Source organism: Apis laboriosa, unplaced genomic scaffold, assembly GCF_014066325.1.
Source record: "Apis laboriosa isolate Shangri-la unplaced genomic scaffold, ASM1406632v1 scaffold22_cov146, whole genome shotgun sequence".
NCBI lineage: Eukaryota > Metazoa > Arthropoda > Insecta > Hymenoptera > Apidae > Apis > Apis laboriosa.
Window position 1 is genome coordinate 577,426 of NW_025222414.1, and position 19,723 is coordinate 597,148.

Consider the following 19,723-nt stretch of genomic DNA (forward strand, 5'->3'; position numbering starts at 1 on the left):
AGTCGCCGTGTATATACTCGCCGTTCCTCTCTTTTCGACAAAGATACACACCCGCGATCTCCTTCGATTCCCCTTCCCCTCCCCGTTCCTTCGCCGTTCGTGACCACGCGACATAATTCAACCCGCAGACGGGCACAAATATTATGATAGACGATCGTTTCGTGAGCTTTTTCAGGGCCGCTGAGATTCGACCGAGGCCCGGGGCAGCCAAGTTCTTTCTTCCTTTTCGATCTATCTTCCGCAATTCCAAATAAATTGCATTCCTTCCTTCCTTTCCCCATAAAATCTTTCGAATCGCTTGATTCGCGACGAGTCACGCGCCCGATTAAAGCAAAAATTCGCCTTCGACACTTTGAGAGAAAAGAAAAAGAAGAAAAGAGGGGGGGGGGGAAAGGGAGAAGGGATTGAAACGACAATCGAAACGAGGGCGCGAGAAAGAGGAGGAGGAGGAGGAGGAGAAAGGAGAGAAAAAGAAAGGAAAAAAGGAATCGAGAAGAGAATCCCTGGATTAAAGCGTCCGATGCTCGAACGCGAAAAAGAAAGAATGGAAAGAAGCGGGGAATCGCATGCGCACGCCGGGCACGAGTAATCTGTCTTTCCAGTCGAAGATCACGAGCCAGGCGGAGAAGGAGAGGTATTTCTCTCTCTCTCTCTCTCTCAACGTTTCGTCTTGTTTAGCGGTGTCCCGAAAAGGAGCGCAACAGTTTAGGGACGGTAGAGATCTCGTGGTGGCGTTTCGTGGCTCGTGGGTGACCGGTGGGCGTTCGAGGAATGCCCCTAAATAATCCTCTCTCTCTTTCTCTCTCTCTCTCTCTCTCTCTCGGCCGAGAGAGAGGCGGCCGGTAAAACGTTCACCCTTTTTTTTTCGGGTTCTCAAATTTTCGTGCTCGTGAATGGACGTTCCCCCGTGGGAAAACGTCTTATTTCTTGGGGATGCTTCTGGCCGGAGATTTATAAGAGACGCGCGCTCGCTCGAAATTTTCCCTTTTGCTCTCTCTCTCTCTCTCTCTCTCTCTCTCTCTCTCTCTCTCTCTCTCTCTCTCTTCTTCTCTCTCGGGGCGAAGGGAGATAACGGAATCGTTGTGGGTTTCGTGTGGCTCTGCACGGGCCACTCTACGCCTTCTTATTTCGACTTTTCGCGGTTTAAATATTGTACGATATATATTTTGTGGTTTGTACACTGGAAGGAAAAGAGAAGAAATATATTTTACGCCTTCTATTTTTACACCGTGTTTTCAACGCGAGTCCGAATCTCGAACACTTTCTTCCTCTCGAGGAAATCGCGAGCCCGTTCAGGGAAAAATGGATAATCGTGGAAGGAAGTCGATCGATGATAGGAATGTGGTGAGTCAAGCACCATTGTGAAAATCGCGAGTCGACGCGTGTTCTCGAAAGACACCGACATCGTATTTCGTCCGGTTTACGAGCGCGGTTTCTTTTGACGTGTTGACGCGAAAATATGCCCGAGTCTAGCTTCCTCGAGCCATGCGAGCCAACAAGCTTCTCGTCTAGACCGATCTCGTAATTTACGCGGAACATTGACGAGTACGCGGCTAAATGTTTCAACCGGAAAATTCTTCTGTCGCGAGAAATTTTCTAGAAGCGGTTGCTTCCTACAATCGTTCTATCGATTTTCAAACTCTCGAATATTCGAAATTCGCGCCAACTTCTTTCGAAAATTCATTTCGAATCGACGAGGAGATGCCTCCTCATCTTGGAATTAGCGAGACATTTCGAGCGGTGAGAATTGCTTCCTATCGACTTCCAAACTCTTAAATATTCAAAATCCGCGCCAATTTATCGAGTATTCTTTTGAAATTCATTTCAAATCGACGAGGAGAAAAGATCGTTCGTGTGGAAAATAAGGCGATGGGCAAAACGATGCCTCCTCGTCTATTAATACTTCAGAATTAGCGAGAAATTTCGAGCGAGTTGCTTTCTACACGTTCTATCGATTTCCAAACTTTCGAAATCCGCACAAACTTCTTTCGAAATTCATTTCGAATCGACGAGGAGATGCCTCCTCATCTTGGAATTAGCGAGACATTTCGAGCGGTGAGAATTGTTTCCTATCGACTTCCAAACTCTTAAATGTTCAAAATCCGCGCCAACTTCTTTCGAAAATTCATTTCGAATCGACGAGGAGGTGCCTTCTCATCTTGGAATTAGCGAGAAATTTCGAGCGGTGCGAGTTGCTTTTTACAATCGTTCTATCGATTTTCAAACTCTCGAATATTCGAAATTCGCGCCAATTTCTTTCGAAATTCATTTGAAATCGACGAGGAGAGGAGATCGTTCGTGTGGAAAATGAGGCGATGGGCAAAACGATGCCTTTTCGTCTGTTAACACCTTTGCTTCCTACATCGTTATATAGATTTCTAAATTTTCGAATCGAAACACTCCGCACGAACTTACGAGTATTTTTTCGAAATTCGAAATTCATTTGAAATCGACGAGGAGATGCCTCCTCGTCTGTTAACTCGGAATTAATGAGAAATTTCGTGCGATGCGAATTGCTTCCTATACGTTCTATCGATTTCCAAACTCTCGAATATTCAAAATCCGCGCCAACTTATCGAATATTCTTTCGAAATTCATTTGAAATCGACGAGGAGAGGAGATCGTTCGTGTGAAAAATGAGACGCGGGTCGCACTCGCTCACCGAATTAGAAAGGAAGAGAGTGGAAGGGAACTGGAACCAGTTCCCATCGATCTTCTAAAATACCCGGGCAAAACGATGCCTATTAAACGATTAACACCTCGGAATTAGCGATACAAATGGGGATGAACCGCACGATGAAAAAGAAGAAAAAGAAAGGAGAGACGAATCTAAGATGAGGCGCGTGGTGGTGGTCTTGGCCCCCTTCGTGCATAACAAAATTCAATACGTTGATTTACGATTATTGGCCCTGTATACCCCTGCCCCCGTCGCGTCTAATAACGCAATTAATTCGCTAATTCGATTAGCCGTCCTCTATACAGTTCTACAAATTGCCGTGGCGCGATTAAGTCACCGTAAATCTTCCCGCCCCTTTTTTTCACCAGCCACGATTTCGGTTAATCAATCGTTGCGCGATTCGGTTTTTAGCCAACACGATGCTTCGAAGGGGAATCGAGGACGCCATCCATCTTGTCGTCTTCGTTCCGAAGGGATAAACGAAAGTTGTTTCTTTAATAAAAATCTTTGTTTCTTTAATAAAAATCCTTATTTTCTTTTTCGCTAACATTTTTCGATTTTTCCCTCCATTTTGCGATTTTTCGCGATATACGATTCTCCTCGAAATACGCAGTTTTGTCACGCTCGTATCTCGAACGTAGAAAGGCAGGCAACGTATGGACTATAAATATGCAAACGACGAGTATATATATATATTCCCGGCTGGTCAACAATCTGTTAAATAAATCTTCTTGGGTCACCGGTTACCGACCCAAACAACCCGAGCCAGACGATAGTTAAAAGCGATTTTTCATCGCTCGCGTTAAGAATGGATCGCGCCAAAACACGGATGATTGATACGCGCGCGTGCAACTTCACGCGTCGCTCGTAATCATCGATCGAATCGCGCTTTCTTAACAACCGTATCGGATAAAAGGAAACCAACCGTCGCCCGTTGATGTCGACGATAAGAGAACAGGTCGAAGAAAGGATGGATTTTTTTCCACCTTCTTGCCTCCTCGATCATTCACGAGTGTGACACGATTAATAGTTTCAGTTTCAGGATCACGTTGACACGCTGGATAATAATAACTTTTGCTTGGAACAAATTAACGATAATAATTGTATCGGCCGGTAGTCGAGACGATAAATCAAAATGATATATCGTTCCGTACGATGCTAATAGCACAATCGGTTATTTCAATAACGCACCGATCCCTGAACCGACCAAGGGAACCATAGTTAGTCCCAAGTTGGACGAATTTCTAGATACTTTATTCGAAATAATTTCAAGCAACAACCGTTTTCTATTTCAAACGATGACAGACACACATTCCACTACTCTATCTTTATCTCTCTCGTCGCGTGTCTCGTCGTCGTTGTAATCGAGCCGTGCTCTTTGAAATTTTTCTTCTTTTTCACCGGCAAAAATGATTACGCACTGCTACCCGCACGTGAATCCACTCTCTCAATTACCTCGAAGAAAGATATTACGGTATACACGTATTTTCCTTCTTCATTTAGAATCCCTTACGTAACCTCGTAATTCTCGACGAGCATTCAACATCGATCCAACCATCGACATCCATCGACGAAAGATCGACGAGCCCGATATCGTTTCCATTCCACCGCCTTCGAGAGGCGAATTCGCTTCTCGTCGACAGAGTAATTGGAAAAAGGGGAGGGGAGGGGAGAGCGATAACCTCCCGCCCAGCCCCGCCCCTCCCCGTTAAACGTGTCAAATTACCTTTGAAAAGAAACGAGAAACGAACGTCACGCAACGAAGACGCGAAAACTATCCGAGCAACGGATCTTCTATTCGGTTAGTTTGTTAGAGGTGCAGAAACGCGGCGTAGAAATGGTACGCTCGTACGGGAACTAGAATAGAATAGGCTGCTCGGAACGTGGACGGACTTTGCGAAATTATCGCGTAACGCGCGACTCTGGGGATACATCGAACGTGACCCGTTCTTCGTTCGAGCGTGATAACTTTGGAACGAAGATGGGTGGGAAAATTTCGGCCAAAAAATTTCTTCGTATTTAATCGACTGATGTAACCGTTTCTCGGTTTTTTTCATCGAGATTCCACGTCACGTGGAATATATTCGTCTATCGCTGCGTATATTACGGGTATAACAATTCCGATTTAAAGACGTAGCCAGGACGGGGAACGTGTTAATCATCTGGGCAAGCAGTGATTACACAGGGGTGGTTATCGTTGAACGGCGGATGTTTATGCAAATGCGCATGTTTCATACGTAAAAAAAAAAAAAAAAAAAAAAAAAAAAAAAAAAAAAAAGGAAAAAGAAACGAGAAAAGAGAGGAAAAGAAAAATAGGTAAATGAGATATAGACAAAAATTTGTTTCGTACCATTACGACGCTCTAAAAAAAATGTGAAATCTTTTTATTTCGATTCTGTAATTTGCATAATTTGCGTGTGTTTTGCATAATGCGTATTCTTTTTTTTTTTCTTTTTCCCCTCCCTCCTTTTTTTCTTCGAAAGCGTTTCGTGCATTTATCTCTTACGCGTATACCTCTCGTACGCAGTTATTATTTATTATTAATAATTGGATTATTCGATTTATATCGTGTAATAAGCGTGTAATGGAAATCGAATATAGAGCGAATATGGAAGAAAAATCATCGAACGTGGATATTTTTTCACGCGAGATCAAGCGTGTAAACAAGTTTCGATCGATTTTTGTCCGATAATGCTGCAAATTCGAAAGAATATCCATATTTTATAATTACGTATGCTTTCTCGTGGTTTTTCTTTCTTTCTTTTTTTTTTTTTTTTTTACATAAAGAAGAAGTAATAAAGAAATTCGTGTCCAGTGATCGTTCCTTCGAACGTTTTTCCGCGAGAGGAAAGAAAGAAAATCGAAATAGATATAATAACGAAGGCATGGAAAGTAAGTAGTAAAACTATATCGACCGTGAAACAGGTATAATTTTACAGGTGGAAAGTTAGAATCACGGAGCCGATCATTTCCCTCCCGCGGAGAACTTCAGTCCGAAGAGATATTGGAAATTTCCTTGTACTTTCTTAATCAATTCGATGTCGAGCAACGAGTAAAACGGTCATTTAACGGTAATTGAGGGGGAATTAAATTAAATATTGTGCGGTTAAACTTTGCAAAAGGAGAAAAAAAGAAAAAGAAAAAAACCCTCCAAGGCTATTAAAGAAAATCGATTTTTCTCTCCTTTTTATTTTTCTCTTTTTTTTTTTTTTTTTTTTTTGAAACGCGTAAAAATTAAGTTACAAGGCTCGCCAATCCTTGAACGTGGTTAATTTAAAAAAAAGACAGAAATTACGAGTGAAACGAACTTTACGAAAGGAATTCAATCAGAGATTCGATTACTCGCGTATCAACACGCACGTAAAAAAAAAAAAAAAAAAAAAAAAAAAGAAGAAAGAAAAGAAAACGAAAAAATTCGATATCGCGTAGATTATTTTGCGCGAAAGTGAAACGGACTTTTCTCAATCTGTCAACCAATTTTTCGAAAAATACCGTGCGATCGTTTATTTAATTAAATCCAGAATTGCCGGTTGCCACCAGTGGCCACCTATATCGGTAATTGGCAAGTTTATCGATAATCAGCGATCCCTACGGGCGCGGTATTAACTAAAATAACATAGAGTTTCGTCTCAAATTCTACACGCATGCTCAACACCTGCTAATTTCGGTATCCGCTGCTGCTATTGCCGCCATCCATCTAGATTCGAGAGAGAGGGGGAGGGAAGAAAAAAGGGAGTCGAAGGAAAGAAAGGGAGGGGAACAAGAGCAACGCGAAATGATCCAGTTCCCCTTTCTTTGTATAGTCTGGTGGGGAGAGAGAGAGAGGGAGGGAGGGGAGAGAGGGCGCATTTTTCACAAAACGCGATCGTCTGCCGCAAAACAAAGACAATAAAACCGGGGCAGACACAACAAGTCGAACGGTTCGCGAATAACAGAGGGAACGTTTCTCTAGTCTCTTCTCGCCTCTTTCTCGCCGACAAATTCACGATCGCGTTGTCGAGACCTCTTCGACCTCTTGGAAATCTTTTCGAGCGTGTGTCTTACACTGTCTCGACATTTCTAAAAACGTTGCTCGAATCGCTGCTAAGAAAAAAAGAAAAAGAAAAAAAAAAATTCGTAGAAGACGAATCGTTTAATTTATTTCGCGATTTGTCCATCTGGACTACGAGTAAATACTCTCTCTCTCTCTCTCTCTCTCTCGAAATTCTTTCTCCACGCAAAACGAGCATTAAATCGATAGGATCGAAACGAGACTCGATCCTCGTTAATCGAAATGTTATCAAAATTATAAAATCACGATGTTAATATGTTCGTTCTCGAGAGGGGAATCGAAATCAAAGTTAAAAACTCTTCTCGAACGAATCGAGAGATCACGAAATCGCGATAAAAGCGTACACGTGAGAAGTGTTAGCATCCGCTAAGTCGCTTTCACTGGATGGTTAAACCGCGTTTCTCACAGGGTCACCGCGTGTTTCATTGTGTTCCCTCCTTGCGTAACGATAGGCCGAAGAATGCGAATAAGAACTTTTAACCGCATCGATGGAATTTTTACTTAAAAAGGATAAAAATTTCACCGCTCGAACGAACGTCTCGCCTAAAGATATACATTCTTCTCGCCAATTTTCAATCCCGATCCAATGTTATCTATACATGCATATATATATATATATATATATATATATATATATATNTATATCTAATGGAAGATTTGACGAAGCGTGAAAACGCGACGGTATCTGGATCCCGTCGTGGCGAATAGTGCAAGCAGAGAGGGGGAGCGCATAACAAGTTTTCGAGAAGCGCGAAAACTCATCACGTATTCGCGCTATCGGAGCTACTTTATAGAGTAGCGAGCAAACTCGAGGTAACCACATTTTACGGTCATATGGCCTGGTGAATAGGGAATTTAATGGTTGGCCGGTATATACCAGACATTTTTCCAGACGATCCGTAAAAGCTGTTACGTCGGTGTGTTAACGGTGTCTAGACGTTTACGATTACCGTGATTTCTGACCGGTCGAATTTTACAGTGCATTCAATTCACGATAACCGAACGCCGATATCTTAATGTTTCCACCTCGCTTTCTTTTATTTGGCCGGGATTGTTGGCAAGCCTCTCTTTCTCTCTCTCTCTCTCTCTCTAAGCCGCGCAGGTAAGTGTCCGGAGCTGATAATGGTCACGCAATTTCTACTCGGTTCAATGAGAAATTCGACATTTAACACTTTCGCCTCTATTAATGAATACGTTATTACATCTCGCGAAAACACATTCCGCTCCGTACGTGTACTCCCCGCTACATAGGCTGCGCTACCGATCCATAAATATCCTCGACTTTAATTGCTCGAAACGAGCGAGAGACCTCGAAAGAGAAAGAAAACGCGATCGATAATTTCTTCCGAGAGATCGAATCCGCTCGATTCGAAGGTAAACGAATTCGTAACCCCTCCCCTCCTTCGCTCCGCCCGAGAGAAACGGAATTCAAACGACAAACGAAGGCTCGACGAGGAGTTTTGTCGTCGTGGCGCGAATGATGAAGAAACGATACGAATCCGCGAAAGAATAGAACTCGCGGATAGAGGAACGCGGCGTGATAATTCGCGATGGCGGATGGAACGGAATGAACGGATGACGCAATCGCGCGCTCCGCCGGTATTCGTCGCACGTTGAGACAGGGCCGAGTTGACTTTGACCCCGCGTGAACCGTCTCCCCTCCCCCCAACGAAACGGTGCTGCGCCTGCCTCTCGTGCTCGATCAACGAGGAAGGCAGCAACCGCGCCTCCGCCGGATCATTAAATCGCGTCGATCCGCCACCGCGTTTCCAGCGGACGACGGCCGTTGATTCATAACTGTGAAGGCTTCTAATTCTCCTTCCTATCCTTCTTCGAGAGAAGTGGATTAAATTTGAGTGGAAAATTCGAAGAAACGAAGATACGAGTCTGTTTATCTATCAAAGAAAATTACGTCGCGTATCGATATAGAGTATGTGTGTATCAGACGGGTAATTAAATGCGATGGTTGAAAGAGGGAAACGAGAGGAAGAGGAAATGAAGTTGGAGATGCGCGGAGAGGGAGAAATTGGGGATTCGTTCTTTCGATCCATCGACATCTCGTTGGATGGACGATTTCCCGTGCTGACGCGTTCTTTTGGAAGGGAACGAGGCGATCGGATAACAGTAATTTACCTTCGCTTTAAAATCTTACGACTTCGGTGGATACCGATAAATACTCGTAAACGCGCGATTTGACTTCTGTAGTTACCACCGCTTAACCGGCCAAGTCAGCTCGTGTGCCAGAGGAAAAGGCTCGTTACGAAGTTACGTGATCGGCCGCTTTAAACTTTACAACGCGCTTATGTATACTCGACGCTGGTGAATTGCACGCTCTCGCCTCGCTCCCAGTCACTGGAATTACTTGTAAAAGATCGGTTATCGGCGAACGTTCTCGCGTTTTTCATCAACATCCACACGTCCACTCGTGTTTCTCAAAGAGGATTGAGGCGTTTACACGACGTTGGCCCTTGGTCTTATTGGTCGAAACCAATCTAGTTCTAAATCAATCGATATCTGTGATCTAATGATAATGTATTTTCAATCCAACCGTATTTTAGATTTTTTTATCTTCATATATCCTTCCATCCGACGCGCGTATATATAATTAGGGAATCGTCTATTTTCGTTTCTTTCTTTTTCTTTTTCTTTTCTTTTCTTTTCTTTTCTTTTCTTTTTCACTCTGGTAAAGTTTTATCTGTATCTCGATAAATAGACAAATACCCGTCTCGATTTCCATTCATTAGTTTATCATTCTAGACAGATCGTGAAACGGGAGGAGAATTTTATATCGTTATCGATCGCACGATCGAATTGATTTCGAATTTATTATCGACTCGGAAATTTGAAACGATTTGGGATGGAAATGGAAAGAAACGATTTTGGCGAAAATTTCGTCGTCGTTTTTTCGTTCTATTACACATTCTTTTTTCGATCATTACCCTCGATCTCGTCCCTTCCTCTTCTTCTTCTTCTCCCCCCTTCGTGTTTTCTCGTAAACATGGATATTAAACGTCAATTTACCTCAAAGTGGTTCAACATTGCCTCGCGCATATTCAATGAGCGTTACGCACTCAAAGTGGAAAAAGAATCGCGTAATCGGGGATCAGAATTATTATAAATCAATCGATCTTCCTCCCTCGAGGGAAATCCCTTGATTCAGGGTATTAGTTTAAATGCGCAAGAAAAAAGAAAGAAAGGAAAAAAAACCTCAACCTTTTTCTCACCTCGAATCACGGATAATTTCTAACGCGAAATAATACGATAATTTTCTCGACGAATCTCGAATCTCGAGAGGTGCAGTTACCAACCGAGATTACCTCCTTGCTTTTCCACGCGATTACTTTGATCATTTACGCGTACATCGTTGCCCGTTCCGTATCGGAAAAGCAATACGTCCAAGTAAGTCGAAAATGAAGCGAGATCTCGTTTCGCCTTATGTCGTTTCGTACATGTATAACGTTACATTATATATATCTGTCTGGATGCAGGAAAGGGAAATTATATGAAATTACATCATCTAGCGTAATTTGCGCGGTAAACGGCATCGAACTTTTATCGGGCTCGAGCGTGTCATTACGTCGAGCGTTGGTGAAAAGATTTTTGCCTCTGGGAGGCGTTCTCCAAGGCGTCGTTTAACGAAATGGTAACATTCAGGATGATAGGAATTCGGTGCACAGTAAGTGGACGGAATGTCACCGTGGAGACGTAATAATCTTCCACGCGATTCCGAGATACGATGCCTATATAGCTCGTATAGCTCGGTATACGATGATCGAGAGTTTCAGTAATAGAGGTCAATAATGGACGCGGTCTCGTTCTACGCTTATCGATCGAGGATAAAAAAGAGCGGTCGCGAGAAAGGATTAAATGGTTGGAAAGAAGAATTGCCAACCGTACGTTGCATCGAAATTCGAATTCTATGTATCGCTCGAATAACAGAAACCTCGGCGTCGCCTCGGATTCTACATAAATGACGCACGACGGGTTTCGATAATTTCATCCCGAGAGCCGAAGAAAGAATTCGGTTTCGTCGTACTCGTAAATCTTTTTAAAGAAAACACGAAGGTTTGTTTAAACGATCGGTCTCTCTCTCTCTTTCTCCCGCCTATCGGAATGAATTCAAGCATGAATCCAATCATCGATCGAATATACGATCCTCGATGAAACGCGCGTTCTCCGTATATTTATAACTGGATGATGATGAATATGTAAGAGAGAAAATTTAACTTTATTCTTCGATTCGCAATGCTTCGAATTTTCATGGCCAATGGACGAGATTTCGTGCAACTTTTAACCGTGTAATTTAAACGCTTGGAAATTACGCGTATTTAAACATAGGATTCGTAACGAAATATTTCACACCGCGCAATTATATCCTTTATATAAACTCGCATACGAAACAAGCTTATAATTTCAGTATCGAATCCGAATTATCATTATCCCGAATAACTTTGTTATTATTATACGTGATATTATTATTATTATTATTATTTGTTGTTGTTATTATACGCCTTATAATATAAGAAGAGCGAAATTCTTCGTGCGAGAGTAAACGTTATTGCGCATAATCGATCCATCTAATATATATATATATATATATATATATATATATAAATCAGGCGCGAACGAGCATTCGTCGATTCACACCGTGTCGAAAGAACGTTAATCAATTGGAGGACGGATGGAGTGGCAAAATTCTTTCCCTCCTCTCCGAAATCGTGCATAAATCGTAAGGCTATTTCTGATCCTCCACCCTCCGCGTGTGCAGCTCCATGTATATATATACATATATATAAAACAGTTAGCGACCGAGATAAATTGCATTATTCGAGGGTCAATGAGATCGTTTCTTTAATCACGGGATCCACGCACAACACGCCGCTCAATGGGATGACCGTATTTCGCGGTATTTCACATTTATCGCTGCCATAAACGAGGATACAGCAGACACTCGGGGGAATAATGTCTATCCCTTTTTTTTTTTTTTTTTTTTTTTTTTTTTTTTTCGTTTCTTAAGGCTGCCGCGAGGATTAACGAGGCGACGAATCGAGCGTAAATCACGGGGTTGGATGGATCCGTTGGCCGATACGAGACACGATTGTCTCGTATTTTAATCGTTTATGAATTATCGCGAGGCGGAGGGGTTTTACGGAGCGCGAGGAATTCGCGGTTATTCTCGGCGGGCGAGAAAGTTGGAACGCGGTTTACATTACGAGATATCCTCGAAGGGAAGAAGATCAATTGGCCTTTCTTGCGTCGCGGAATCGAATCGTAAAAATTTAAGAAAAATTAATCCACGCTGCGTTCTACGGGGGAGAAAACGACTCAATACATGGGATGGCTGGTTGGAGAGATAATTGAAGATTCTGGTCGCTCGACGAGCGAACCACAATATTTCTAAACTCGTTGTAATTATATCTCGTCCCGAGAAATTACGTATCTCGTATATATCCTTTTTTCTAATTACACACCCTGTAAACCTGTTCCTGTACAAATTTGCATCGTCCGAGAACCGCGATGTTTCCATTCGACGCCGTGCCTAGCATTTTTATAACGACGGAAATTTTTCCCTTTTCGCTTGGGAGGGGCGGGAAGGAGAAGTCCAACGAAGAAGAGAAACGGTTCGATATATTTCCCCTCCCCCCGTTTTTCGCCCAAAGCTTCGATCGACGATTCTTCGACGCTCCTTCCGTGCTTTTCGAACGAGCGGTGAAGCGGCTCTCTCTCAAGAGGAAAACTCGAAAAGAAAACTTTACGATACCTTCCTTCCCATCCTCAAAATTGCGAATCGTAAACGTTCAACGTTCCCACCCACGACCGCAACATTACGACTCAATAACGCTTCCAACTCGCGAACGCTTCCAACGTTGCAACTTTGCAATTTGCGAGCGAAGTCGTTCGTTTGCTCCTTATCGATCCCTCGACAAATCGGAATCCTCGGTTGAAATCTTTCTACGAAAGGATTCCCTCCATTCCTTTCTTGAAAAATTTTCCACGCGCGTAAAATCTTCCGCGTGCCGTATATTTCCCCTATCTTTACAATCCAGTAGATAGCACTATGGCCCTCGAACGGTGATTTAAGTTACTTGAGATATCGAAACGTGATAATAATAATTGGAAATAATCGTGACGTCAAATGTTATATGAAAAGCGGATCGACTACGAATTAATAAGCAATTGCTTAAAGTAACTTTATTTTTAACTAGTTAATTTTTCAACTCTGCCTCTCTTGAAACGTCTCGAGCGAGGAGAACAAGAAAGCCAAGCGATCGATATTCTTGAATCAAAACGAGTTCAAAAATTTAATAGTTGAAATTAATTTTCCACAAGTTACTTTCAATCATTTATTATTCAAAACATAACGAGTCGAGATTGTACGAAAAGCGGATCGACTCTTTCGACGTTATTTTGAGCAATCTTCGACTCTGGCCTTGAAACGCCTCGAATGTATCCGTGAATCAGTGATGGACAAAATTTAATGATTAAAGTTACGAATAAAGTTAGTTTCAATCATTTATTGTCGAAAACGCAACGAGACGAGGTTACACGAAAAGCGGATTGACTTTCTCGACGTTAAACAATTTTGAATAATCTTCAACTCTCTGAAATGTCTCGAGTGAACACGAGAGGGGAAGAAAGAAGGAAAAGCATTCGATATCCATCAATCAGTGATTTAACAAAATTTACAATAGTTGAAGTTACGAATAAATTATCGTCGAAAGCGAAACAAGTCGAGGTTATATATTTTTTCGACGTTAAATAATTTTGAATAATCTTCAACTCTCTGAAACGTCTCGAGTGGACACGAGAGAAGAAGAAAGCATTCGATATCCGTCAATCAATGATTTGACAAAATTTAATAATAATTGAAGTTACGAATAAAGTCACTTTCAATCATTTATTGTTGAAAACGTAATAAATGGAAATTATACGAAAATCGAATCGACTATAATAAATAGGAATAAATATTATTCGAGATTTTTAACTACTTACTTTTTCAACGAGTTGAATAATTTTTAACTTGAAACGTCTCGAGTAGACACGAAAAGGGAAGAAAGAAGGGAAAGCATTCGATATCCGTCAATCATAATTTTGACAAAATTTAATAATTGACGAATAAAGTTACTTTTGATCATTTATAGTCTAAAACAAAACGAGTCGAAGTTATATATTTTCAATTAAATAATTTTGTTAAATAATTTTGAATAATCTTCAACTCTCTGAAACGTCTCGAGTGGACACGAGAGGAGAAGAAAGCATTCGATATCCGTCAATCACTGATTTGAGAAAATTTATAATAATTGAAGTTACGAATAAACTTACTTTCAATAATTTATCGTTGAACACGTCGAGAATTATAAAAAGCAAATCGATTATAATAGCTAGGAATGAATGAAGAAAGCGAAAGCACTCGATATCCGTCATTTTCGACGTTAAATAATTTTGAGTAATCTTCAACTCTCTGAAACGTCTCTCTGAAACTCGAGTGGACACGAGAGGAGAAGAAAGCATTCGACATCCGTCAATCAATGATTTGAGAAAATTTATAATAATTGAAGTTAGAAGAATAAATTTACTTTGAATAATTTATCGTTGAACACGTCGAGAATTATACGAAAATCGATTATATTAGCTAGGAATGAATGAAGAAAGCAAAAGCACTCGATATCCGTCATTTTCGACGTTAAATAATTTTGAGTAATCTTCAACTCTCTGAAACGTCTCTCTGAAACTTGAGTGGACACGAGAGGAGAAAGCATTCGACATCCGTCAATCAATGATTTGAGAAAATTTATAATAATTAAACTTACTTTGAATAATTTATCGTTGAACACGTCGAGAATTATACGAAAATCGATTATAATAGCTAGGAAGAAAGCGAAATGAATAAAGAAAGCGAAAGCACTCGATATCCGTCATTTTTCGGCGTTAAATAATTTTGAATAATCTTCAACTCTCTGAATCTTCAACTTTCTGTCTCGAGGATGGGCACGAGAGGAAGAAAGGGGGGGAAGCCACTTAGTCGATATCCGCGAACGCGGCGGTCGGTTTCGGCGCCGCGAGGTCGATTCGCCGCCGATGCCTTTTGCCCTCGTCCGCGGATTTTTCCGCGGAACGGAGCCGGTAAACGCTGTAATTAGAGCCGATGAAGGGCACGAAGAGCCGCTTCCGCTCGCCTGGAAACGAGTTGCCATAAAGCGGACAGCGAAATCACAGCGCGGTGAAAACGTAATGCTCGGTGGCGGAGCATGGGCCGGTCAGGCTGGTTCCGCGTGATGCTCATTTACCTTCTCGCAGAGGAGTTAATATTTCACCCCGCGTTAAGACTTCTCGCGAGATCGCCTCGCCAACACGGGGAGGGAAACGAAATTGCTCGTTGAACGGTAGGAGGGGGAGGGCGAGTCACGGAACGGAGCGATGCAATTACAACGTGATAATGAGAGCACGCCGCTGATTACGATCGAAGGAACTCTCGTCGACGGTCTCTAAGGATATCTGCCCCTCTTCTTCCAAACGTTTCCATACGATGCGTCTCGATACGTGGAGAAAAATATTAACCGATAGCGATTGGATCTAACTTTAATTACGCGACCGAGAATAAATTATCCAATGTTAAAGTCTCAATTATAACGTATAATGTATAACGTAACGTGAGGTAATATCACTTGGTTTAATCGATTATTAAATTAAGAAAATTATTGGAATAATCGAGAACGTATCGTCTCTCTCTCTCTCTCTCTCTCTCGGTGTACGCTCTCGTCTCGACGGTTGGTAAATAACTACTGAACTCGAGAACAAATTTTTCCCCAAGTATTTATATTTCTATATTTCGAAGCGCGAGCTACGAAGCAATTAAATTCTCGGAAATGTATATATACACGCAGACTTGTTATTGACACGATCACGCTTCTCGTTTATAACGCTTCTCGTTTATAACGCTTCTCGTTCCCTTCTATTTTTCATAATTCGACTTCGAAAATAGATAGAATCGATGTTTTCAGATTATTTATAAATTAATAAGATTTTCGCTTATTTACTCGTTAATTACTATTCGATTATTAAGTCGATTATTAAATCGTCGAGTTTATATATATATATATATATATATATATATGTAGATACGCGAGGGATACGAAGAAACGAGAAATGGATTTCTCGTGTATTCGCGATCGAAGGAGAAATAAAACGCGGGGATAATTAATACGGTCGGTCTGACGAGTGGAAAAAACTAGTTTCTAAGTAGTTACATGTATCAAAATTTGTCGATCCGATCGGACGGCGAGGCGAGCGTAAAATGCAAATCTTTGGCAAAAGGAGAAAAAGGGAGAGAAAGAGAGAAGGAAAGAGGAAAAAGAGAAGAGAGCTAACCTGAATCCTAAATGATTGTGTTGCAGCGCGAGTACACGGACGATTGCGTGTTCAACGAGACCCTGGAGCAGCACAACTACAACACGTACAGCTCGGCGAAATGGTCGACGGCTAAGAAAACGTTGTACCTCGGATTGAACCGTCACGGGCAGCCGAGGAGGGTACAGGCCAAGGGTCACAATCTCGGCAGGCTGTCCGCCTACGCGCGGGTGTTGACTCAGGTCGCGCCTCTGGACCGGGTGGAGACCCTCCAAAGGCGGATGCTCGGCGCCCAGCACAACGTTCGCCACCGTCACAACACCCACCGCGGCGACCTCATCCAACAGTCCCTCTGCCCCGCGCTCCCCGCCCAGGAGAAGGACGGCAGGGACAAGTTCAGGTGTCGCAAGCGGAAGAAGAGGAAGAAGAGGAAGCGGAGGTGCAGACCGGGCGAGAAGCCGGGCCCCCAGTGCCAAACAGCCGAGGGAAAGCCGCTTCCCCCGGCTAGGAGCCAGAGCCTAGCCGCGAACGGGACGTCCCCATCGATCCAATCGAAGAGATCGTGCGAGGGTCTGGCGAGCGAGGAGGCCTGTCGAAGAGAGGCCCTCTCGGTCCCCTCCAAGAAACGGAAGCTGCGGGTCGAGGAGGCTGCCGAGAACGGAGAACGGGCAGAAGGAGGAGGAGAAGGTGAAAGAGGAGGAGGAGGAGCAGGAGGAGGAGGAGGAGAGAGAGGAGGAAGAGGAAAAGGAGGAGGAGGTGGAGGAGGAGGAGGAGGAGGAGGAGGAGGGAGGAACGTCACCGGGAGCAGCAACGGTAAGAGCAAAGCGCCAGCATCAAACGCGAAAAAAGTAAACGCCGCTGGTAGCACGAGTCAGAGTAAAAAGCCTAATTTGACGAACGGGAAGAAGAGAAAGAAGAAGGGGGCGCAGCAACCGAGGAGGAATTCGTGGTCGGTGGGTCTGGGCCGGAAGAGGTCGAAGCCTGGCGGAGTTGTGGCGACGAGCGCTGCCACCACGGCGGAGGCGACGACGAGCACGGTGGGAACGACGATACCGACGACCACGAGCATTACCTCGACCACGGTACCCGCCACGACAACGACCACGACGACAACTACGACGACGAGAACGACGACGACGACGACGACGACGACGACGAGAGGCGTGGTGGCGTAGGGCGAGCAAAGGCCGAGGGAAACTCGAGGGGAGAAGAAGATCCGCGGCCACTGGCGGGCAAAGCCGGAACTCTGCGTCCTTCGCCATGGTGCCCCCTCAATTCCTCCTTCTTGTTGCTCCTGGTTCGCTCGATCCAGTGGACCTCGCCCCGATCCTACCACCGCGCCGCGTGAGATCTGCGAAAGCGCGAGGATCGCGTCCAGGCCTCGGCCTAATCGTCTCCTTCATTCCCCCGATTGTATCGCGATATTATTACCTTCTTCTTCTTCTCGCCCTGCCCCTCCCTTCCCCCTTCGTCCAACTAGTCTCATCACCGTCTCGACGACCGCTCCTCCTCGTCGACCATTGTGTCTCGTCGATTCCCATCCGACGATAGCCATCTCGTCGCGTATCTTCTTACCGCGAGTCATCTCTTCGCCGCGTCTTAATTAGGACCTGTATACCTACAGTTGGTAACGAGCAGGGTGTGAAGGGAGTGTATCCTTCTTTTATACGCGTATATACATACATACATACATATATATATATATGTATGTATGTATGTATATACGTGATTCCATCTTGATCTTAATCGTTAGAGTTACAATTACAATTTTACCGATATCTCTCTTAGATGATAATCGACGAGGCTTTCGTCTTACGAGTAAAAACGGATAAGAGATACGGAATTACCCGTGCAATCCATAAAATCCGCTTCTTTTACACCCTGCACGCTGAGGTCTTGTCGTCTCTTCTCCCTCGCCGTGTTCCACGGTTAACGAAGGAGAAGGAGAAGGAGAAAGAGAGAGAGAGAGAGAGAGAGAGACAAGGAGCCGCTGTTTACGAGAAAACATACACGACTGTTTATATATTATTAGCCAATACTGAAAATGAGAGAGGAGAAATATAATGAAAAAAGACTGGGACGTGAGCCATTATTCGCTGTATACGAGGCGTGTCGCGATAACGAGCGCGCGTTTCATCGATTAGCGTAATTGTGATCGACGGAGTATTACATACGAAAAAGGGATAATTCGCTTGTCGAAAAGAGAGAACGGAAATCGTATCCCGTATCCCCGGATCGAGAATTGGATCGCAAATTCATTCGTTTCCTCGCGGCTTATCGAAGAAAAATGTATTTCGATCGAGCCACGCGGAGGAGGAACGCACCGAGGAATCCCATCAAGTTCGCCGTTAAGAGAATAATCAATGCCCCGCACGCTTAATTAGATCATCGACTGTACATATATATATATGTATATACACTCGGGAACGATCTCCTCTCCATAACGAAGGATCGTTCTCGTTTTCTCTCGGGATTAAGAGAGTTTTCGTGCTCGTTACGCGATCACGTTTCTTTTATCCTATAATCGAGAGCGTCTCTCGGACACACGCGGCTCCTTCCTTCCCGACGTGTCATCCGTCCGGGATGAATGAATTCGTTCCTTCGATCCGGTCGCGTGCCTTTTATGTATTTTCTCTTTTTTCTCTTTTTTTCTTTCCTTTTACCGCGATTAGCGGGAAAACGGCTTTGAACCGAGAAGAATCGGGTTTGCGGTTTCTTCTTCGAGTTACCAGTTTCTTGGAGAAATGGATCCGTGAATAACGCAAGTCGGAGGCGTGAAAAAACAGGAGGCCTCGATCGAGTTGGGCAACGTCTTCATTCCCCTCGATTCAAAGTTGCAAGAGGGAAGGACGAAGGAACGACGCGCACGCAACCAACGTCACGCACGAATGTAAACGCCGTTAATTCGCAATACCGATTGCTATGTACACGTAAATTTACAATGATTCCGGTGGGACGCGGTCGAGGAAGGCTGGCCGAGGGCGATCGCGTGTGCCGCGTCTCCCTCCCCCCTCCTCTCGAGTTCCAACACGCGTCTCGTACCGAACTCTGCTCTTCCGACCGATTCTTTCACCCTTTCGTATCGTGCTCGTAACGAAAATCGAATCAAGGATGGATGGAAAAAAGGCGGAAGAAGGGGCAGAGTTGGGACGACGACGGAGGGATGGAATTGGTTAATTAGAGCAACGATCTCGCCTCAACGAGGGAGGAGATTCGAAGCGGTGTTTCCGTCGCCGTGTAACTCGTTGTCAACACGATTCGGTCGAATATTCGTACGATGACTCACGGTACCGGTGGCGTTTCGATCGAGTGCGCAGTGTTGCCGATCCAGCTGGACAAAAGTCGGCGCTGCTGCTAAATGATAAATCGCGTTAAATTTGTGGCTGAAATTTGCGCTTCCTTTGTGCCTTTTTTTTTTACTACTCTCGCGCGTTACGTCGATGACTACGAAACGACGACGTTTTTTGGATACGGCTGCTTGTGTTGCGAACGGTTTGCTGCTCGTTCGATGCAAGAATTTCATGTTGAATTTTCAGCAACGCTTTCTAGATATTAACCTGAATCTTTTTCTTTCTCCCGTTTTTCGAATATATATATACACCATGTTCACCGACCAACCGAAACTCGAGTAATCAGATTCTCTTCGT

General features: G+C 43.6%; 1 protein-coding gene across 4 annotated transcripts in view; it reads left to right on the forward strand.

Annotated features, from left to right (window-relative positions):
• LOC122713132 overlaps positions 1 to 19,723 on the forward strand; it is a 161,100-nt gene that overhangs the window by 109,173 nt on the left and 32,204 nt on the right. The window contains exon 3 of one of the 4 annotated variants that reach the window (XM_043933304.1): positions 16,124 to 19,723. This exon is cut by the window's right edge and continues 1,262 nt beyond it. The exons of the other annotated variants lie outside the window; for them this stretch is intronic. Within the exon in view, the coding sequence (XP_043789239.1) occupies positions 16,124 to 17,251 (1,128 nt within the window). The 3' untranslated portion in view covers positions 17,252 to 19,723. The remainder of the gene's footprint in view (positions 1 to 16,123) is intronic. 4 annotated transcript variants of the gene reach the window in all.